At 41.9% G+C, this 7,500-nt stretch overlaps 1 protein-coding gene across 1 annotated transcript in view; it reads left to right on the forward strand.

The window, feature by feature from the left end:
* The window catches only part of LOC129428183 (uncharacterized), an 8,539-nt gene that overhangs the window by 849 nt on the left and 190 nt on the right, over positions 1–7,500 (forward strand). The window contains exons 3-12 of the mRNA XM_073863087.1: positions 65–125; positions 978–1,662; positions 1,758–1,979; positions 2,657–4,249; positions 4,369–4,572; positions 4,741–5,127; positions 5,259–5,323; positions 5,459–5,712; positions 6,343–6,588; positions 7,000–7,500. The exon at positions 7,000–7,500 is cut by the window's right edge and continues 190 nt beyond it. Of these exons, the coding sequence (XP_073719188.1) occupies positions 978–1,662; positions 1,758–1,979; positions 2,657–4,249; positions 4,369–4,572; positions 4,741–5,127; positions 5,259–5,323; positions 5,459–5,712; positions 6,343–6,588; positions 7,000–7,500 (4,157 nt within the window). The 5' untranslated portion in view covers positions 65–125. The remainder of the gene's footprint in view (positions 1–64; positions 126–977; positions 1,663–1,757; positions 1,980–2,656; positions 4,250–4,368; positions 4,573–4,740; positions 5,128–5,258; positions 5,324–5,458; positions 5,713–6,342; positions 6,589–6,999) is intronic.

The following is a 7,500-nucleotide window of genomic DNA, read 5'->3' on the forward strand; positions in this document are numbered from 1 at the left end:
AATTGTTATTTTATATGTTGTTGTTATAATTGTTATACTGTAAGTTAATCTGTATGTTTTATAGATTCACAGAGCAATAAAGTATAACTGTAAGTTACTACAGCTTTACTACAGCTTCGTACACAGTAAGTTACATGCTTCTATTTTTAGAACCTTTAAGTGTATTTTGATGCTAAACTTACTTGTTTTAGCTAAATCAATTGTAAATGCATGATTTAACGTTAAATGCTTTACTTTTAACGTTATTAGAGCTTACTCTGGAATATAATGCTGATATGTTAGTTAACATTTTGAATCTGTTGGAAAAATATACATATTTATATACATAGAATAATAAAAAGCAACACTGTAAGGTGATCATGAGTAAATATATGCAATTTCTGCGTTATTAATGTGATTTTTTTTGTCAAAACATGAAATATAAATAGTCAGAGTCAATATGTTTGTTATCAGACATCAAAATAATATCAATCTATGCACAAGTTTTCTATTTTAGATGAGGGACTGTTATGAATGTTATGGAAGTGAAAAAAAGACACGTTTTTGAGAGAAAACATTGTAGGATTTCAGTGAATTATTATGCACAAACCAGAAGCCAAAAACAAAACAAATAGAGAAGGGATGACCCTTTTTTAGAACAAAAACAATGCATTTAAATGTAATTTTCATGTGTGCATTAAAGAGGAATATGTACTGTTATGGATGTGACAGTTCTGAAATGGTTTTTATATGATTATGAAAAAGGCATACTTAAAATGCTTTAAAATCTTTAAGAAAGAGACCTCACACGGGTATAAAAACCACAAATTTTTGACATCTAAACAATAAATGCAGTGAAAATCTTTGGTAAAAAATGTTTCATGGTAAAGTTAGCATTTGTAAGGAATTGCCCATATAGTAATGTAATTTACACAGCTGGATTACCAAATGTGTTTTCTTTTTCTCTGTAATATTTATATCTTCATTTTTTAATTCAGATGGAGCCTCGCTTCAGGAGACGGGCTGATGGCAGCCTGAATCTTTCGGACACACTGGAAGCAGCAAAGGTGAAGGAAGCCAACAAAGGAAAGCCTTACACAAGACCCCTGTCCCCGGAGGCTGTGCTGGACAAGGCCAAGAAAAGCTTAAGTCAGCACCATGGAGATCCAGCTAACAGAAAGCACCTGCTGGGTTTCTTTGAAATCCAGTTTGGTATCTTTCGTGGGCAAACATTCAGGTGGGTTGCAGAAAATGCACTAGGGTATGCTGCTTACCTGGTTGCATCTATGAAGAGGGACCCCACAGGAGGCAGCAAAGACTCTCAAGAACATGCCCACAACAAGGGGAGTTTCAGGGAGTATATTGAGCTCTTTCCTTCTGGCAAAATTGCCATTGCTATGAAGGAAGAGCAAAATGATGCAAAAGCTTCCAAGCACGATGCCCCTACTCAGCAAGCTGCACCCACCCAGCACGCTGCACCCACCCAGCACGCTGCACCCACCCAGCACGCTGCACCCACCCAGCACGCTGCACCTACCCAGCACGCTGCACCCACCCAGCACGCTGCCACCACCCATGCTTCCACTGCCTCTCTACGCTCCCTCTTGGTTGGGAAGTTGCCTGACCAAAGAACCCTGACCAAGACCATAAAAAGGATGGTTTCCCCCATCAAAACCACACCTTGTAAGCAAACATTTATGTGTAAAATACTTGGTTTGTTTTTAGTATTTGTTGCTGTTCAGAAGTCATGTTTAATTGTCCCTTGTTTTGTTTTGTAGCTTTGGCCCAGGCACGTGCACGACCCTCTGCCACCCTCACCCATCCAACTGTGTCCATTGAGGGAGCCACAGGGCCCACGGCCACCCTCACCGACCCGACTGTGTCCATTGAAGCCACCGCAGGGCCCTCAGCCACCCTAACCCACCCCTCTGTGTCCACTGAGATAGATGACAACACACTGCTGGCAGAGGCAACTATGTTTGAGGAGGCACATGTGGCATGTACGTTTATACTTATTTAAAACATATAACAAAATATTCAAGTTTCCTTTACAGGCATAATAAAGTAAAGTAAAACAATGGGTGGGTTGCACCGACAAGGATTAGGCCCAAACATTTAATCTTGTTTAAAAATAAACAGGGTTACATTTAAATTATCATTTTGATCCAGGTTTAAATTTTACATTAAACCTAGATTATGCATGACAAATCCGCTGGCACAGCATTATATCACAATATCTGAGCTTGTTTCCTGCCACATTGCTCCATTAATCAATACAATAGACTGTTTTAATAGATTGTCAAATGTTATTATTTTGAATCAACCCTTTAGATTTCCGATGCATGTAGGTAGTGATTTATAATACAAAAATGACTTTACCTTTGCCTGCATAAACTGTTTATTTTCTTTTGAATGACAACGTCAACATTGTTGCTGTTTAATTACAGCAAATTCATCATGGCGGACAAAATAAATCACAGATGAAGGGTGTAGTTAAGGTTTTAATCTAAGATTTGTTAATCTGTGTTTAAATTGAAGTAGTGCAACACAAGTCAAATTTAAATTAAACTAAGATCAACAAACCCTGGATTAGCTCTAAACTGTCTGTCAAACTCTAGGCTTAATTGAAGCCTTGTTGGTGCAACAATGTGAATTAGTGTTTATGTTTTTTTTCCAGCAAAACGAGTCTGTCTTCCAGCTGGATGGATACACACCCTGCCTGAAGTAGACCAAAGGTGGATATCCAAGGCCCTGTTCAGGTGGGCTGCACCAGGCCGTCCTGAGCTGATCTATAACAGGGTGGACAAACTTTGGTGGTATCCTCCACCGGTACCACTGAAGACCAGTAGTGCTCCTTCCTTGGAGAATTACTTTGGCCATCCTCTGCTGCTCTGGATGCCACGAAAGCTGTGGCAATTGAAGCTGACCTGTCCACATCCAGACTGTCAGAAAGACCTTCTGACCTCAGCTGGCCTGCATCAAAAGATCAGGGTCGTGATTGCTTTGAATAGTGTGTACTTTGTGGCATCTGAGTACCTGGCCTGCCGAAGATGTAAGAGAAAGGTCATCAGCTGGAGCCATGATATCGTCTCCCAACTCGACATTGGCCACAGAGTGCAGTTCCCCTGCATTCTAACCTCAAAACTTGCATGTGACTTTCAGGTAGTATGTTTGATGCGTCAACGAGGCCTGGGAAACAGCAGCAGCCAGATCCAGCGCAAGCTGCAGGAGCGTCATGCTGAGGTCTGGTTGCAAAAAACAGTCCAATATCTTACAGATTGCAAGGGGATTGCCAGTGCTGTCACATCAAGCCTGATACTGCCTGTGACATTTGAACCGCTTCCTCCAATGCCTTCTGTCCCTAAGCACCGGTGGCTGATGCAGGTCTATGCCCAGGATGTCCTGCAACGGCTGGATGAGATCAAGGCCGCTATAACATCACAATATGGTCGGATCTTAAAAATGGATTCCACAAAAAAAGTAGCCAGAAAACTAGCAGGACCCAGCTATGGCACCGCTGCCTGGGCAACCAATGTTGGAAATGAGCATGGACAGGTGATCATGTCCGTGCTCACAGCAAGTGAGGGTTTTGGTCTTGGGCCAATGATTGAAGGCCTCATTAGGAGATACAGAGTGGCTGGGGTAGCTCCTCCCGAGGTACTGTATGTGGACCGAGACTGCTGTGGCAACACTCTTCTGAGGAGGATGTTTGAAGAGTGGGAGCAAATGACCATCCGGTTGGATATATGGCACTTTATGCGGAGATTTTCTGTGGGTTGCACCACCGACTGTCACCCGTTATATGCCACATTTATGAGTCGCCTCAGCCACTGTATTTTCATGTGGGACCAGGACGACCTGACGGCCCTGAAGATGGCAAAGCGTGCAGAGCTAGAAGCTGACTGGAGACCATCATCTGAAGCTGATGTACTGCGCCGTATCAGCCGTAGCGAGCTAGCCCTACATTGCAGGAGAACCACTCGTGGGACCAAGGAGACCCTGACGATGATTGAGAGCCTCATTCAGGCCTTTGAAGGAGATGCTGGTCGTGACACTCTGGGAGTCCCTTTAATAAACTCAGCCCGGATGACTGAGATCATAAAGTCCCAGCGAAAGCATGTGGCCTGCATCCAGGATCCTCAAGGTGTGCAGCTCTACATGCAGACGGGCACTTTAATGAAGGGAGGGCATCGTCTGCCAACTTACCGCTGTGCCAGAGGTTCTACTTCGCTGGAGTCTTTTCATCTGCACCTCAACAGATTCATCCCAGGTAAGTAATTTTAGTCACAGAATTTTTTTAATAAGATTTTACTTAATTATATATTGAAATAATTATGAGAATAGCAAGAACAGTTATTTATGTATTTATATGATTTTTTTAATGTACAGGCACGCTGGCAAGTGACACCTTTTTTCAGGCGTATCTTTTGGATGGACTTGCAAGGTGGAATGAGGACCGGGCTGTGGCAGCAACAACTGATGAGCAGCAGCCACATTCCTATAGTCATCTTCTCCGTCATGCTGCCAATATTCTTTCAGAGGAGGTCATGGGCATGAAAATCAGCCCTTATGTTGGGCCAAGAAAGTACACTGGTAGATAACTGTTTGTTGTTTTTGGTGACAATTACACACGCACGCACGCACGCACGCACGCGCACACACACACACACACACACACACACACAAACAGTGTTATAATAAAGAGTAATAATATAATATTCTGGTATATTATCTAATTGTCATTGTTTTAATATTTTAAAGGTGAACTTATCGGAGTAGAGTATCTTTACCAGCAAACTGGTAAAGTTCTGCAGGACTACAGGTTGGCCATTGAAGAGTCTGAGACCACTGAGGTTGCTATAGAGGTGGAGGAAGCTTATGATGAACTTGAGGAGTTTCAAGACATCACTGTCCCCACCTTTGACACAGAGCGGATACCTTCTGCTGCTTCACAAGCATCAGTGTCTGCAGCATCATCTTCAACCCCTCCGGCAACCAGACCCAAGTCATCACTGTATGTGTCACCAGTGAGATCTCCTGTCACCAGCTCTACGTCATCACTGTCTGTGGTCCCTCCAATACCAGTCACATCTTCTGTTTCCAGCTCACTGCACACTCAGCCAGCACTATCTCCTGGCGCACATAGCTGTGAGTTTTACCAAAGTATTTTTATTGAGAGTTGTTTGTTGTCACACTAACTCTAAATGACTCTAAATGAATATTTGTCATATTGAAAGATAAATACAAATGTAAACTAAATATTTACCTTTTTCATGTAGCCCCAGGTAACCAAGGGTCCACAGAAACTGACCTTCCAACATCTGAAGAGAACCCTTCGCATGATGTAAGGGCACGGTTTCTTTTTTAATGTACATATACATGTATGCAAACAAAATCTGGGTTATGTTGGCTGTGCTTTCATGTGAATATTTGTATTCATTGGTGCTTTCAAAAGTTGCTAAATGATCTTTCATTTTAGGATTGTGTTGGACCCGATAATATTGAAGGTTATGGAGCTGTGCAGGACTTGGCAGAGTATTTGTTCAACCTTAGAGAACACCGTCTGGCCTTAACTGGAGAAGAGTCTGATCAAATCATCAACCTATGGCAGGCATTGGGGGAGTTTGATAAGAAAAAGACCACTTACTCGCCACGTCACCAAACCAACCTAAAACAGGGACGATTCAGGGCCAGTAAGAAGAATGTGGCACCAGGTGTGGAGAGCACCAGAAGGTATGCTAAATTTAGCAAATACAGGGTTTTGATTTGTTTGAGGGTTTTGATTTTTATAAAAAGATATATATTTTGTAAATCCTGACGAATTATGACTAGCTTATCTTCCTGCAGCCTCTTAAATTCATACTTGGCCTGGATATAACAAAAATTGTTAGTTGTGATTTACGTTTAATGCTGATTTTATGTTATGTAAGTTACATTCCTATGGACACAGTTCTAACCATACATCGTTGAAAAAACGCAGACCGGGGTCATTATAGAGTGCCACAGGAATGACATATTTTTGTTGGCTGACCCTCTCAAAAAAGCCAGTTTATTTTTCTCATAGACTTTTGGATTATCACAAAAATAATCTCTGTGTTTAACAACAGTTTAAGACACTTTTTGTCTAAAGCTGTGATAATGCCACAACACAGTAAAACAGTAGATACCTAATTTATTGATATGATATTTCAACAATGACCCAGTAAACAAACAAGACAACATAACTCTGCACAGATATAAAAAATTAACATCTAGACAACACAAAGCAAATCTGACAGAATAGAACAATAAACTCAACAGAGAAAAGTTCACACACTGAAAACAATCTTACATTAATAATATGTATTCTTCTGTAATTTGTAGGTGTTTCATTGGGCCTCATAGTCCTGCACAGAGGCCTGACTGCAACAGAGTGGTGGAGGGCATCTTCATAAGGCTCTGTGCTCTCTACCAAAACGCGGTGCGTGTTAATGGAGAGAGGGTCACCCGCTTCACAATGATTGCACGGGTCTACAGACATATCCGAGAGTGCATCCTCACCAATGATAGGGTGATGAGAGAAACCACCATCCAGCTTCCACAGATGAACGCTTCAACAATCTCAGACTGGTGAGTAAATTAGCATTGTAACCGCTATACCAAAACATGAACCCTCTGTATAGCCCTCAGCTGCTTTAAGTAATTGACACAGTTGACTGAATGTAACTGTGGGTGCTTTGATGGGTCTAGAAACAAATCAACAAGAGTCCAACTTCTGTTTACTTTTCTATTATGAAAGATATGATTTATTGCTTACGACATGGTCTTTAACAGACTGTAAGAATCCATAATCCAATGTTAATTTCAATTAAAGTAGTCATTTTACAAAAGCAACATGACACTAGGGTGTGATCAATTGCTATATGATATCAGCTGTGTAATGCTGTTGCATTATAGTCGTGATTAAACAGTAAATGATCACAGCACTTTTTTATTTTTGTTTAAATGTTTATTAATACTGGTTGTTTTATGTTTTTCCAGGTTCTCCAAGCGTGACAAGTCACAAGATGTGGGGGTTACAAAGCAGGGTATCAATTTCCCAGATGCACCCATGGCTGGACCTGAGAAGCTTCCTGCGGCTTTGCAGAAAGGGCCGACCCTATTTTCAGGGAGCTTGGCTGAGCCTCACCTTTTTGTCCTGCCAAGAAACACTGCTGGGGAGGCAAAACTCAAGAGGAGGTCACAACCTCCAGCCATCTCCCAGGCACCACCATCACATCAAAGACTCCCTATCATTGCACCAGCAATACCCGTCTCTCTGCCTTTCATTTTGCCCTCCCTGCAGCTTCCGACAGTTGTAGATACATCATCTTCAGTGCCTGGAACTTCACAGGTGGTGTTCTTTAACGTACCTTTACCTTCTGCTATGCCACCATCAGCTCAGACACAAACATCCAGTCAAGCTGTACCTTACTCCACTCAGCAGTACAGGAAGAGAAAACAGATGAGGGAGGACACTGGAACTGTCACACGCAAATATGT

This window comes from Misgurnus anguillicaudatus, chromosome 24, assembly GCF_027580225.2.
Source record: "Misgurnus anguillicaudatus chromosome 24, ASM2758022v2, whole genome shotgun sequence".
In the NCBI taxonomy this organism is placed as follows: Eukaryota; Metazoa; Chordata; class Actinopteri; order Cypriniformes; family Cobitidae; genus Misgurnus; species Misgurnus anguillicaudatus.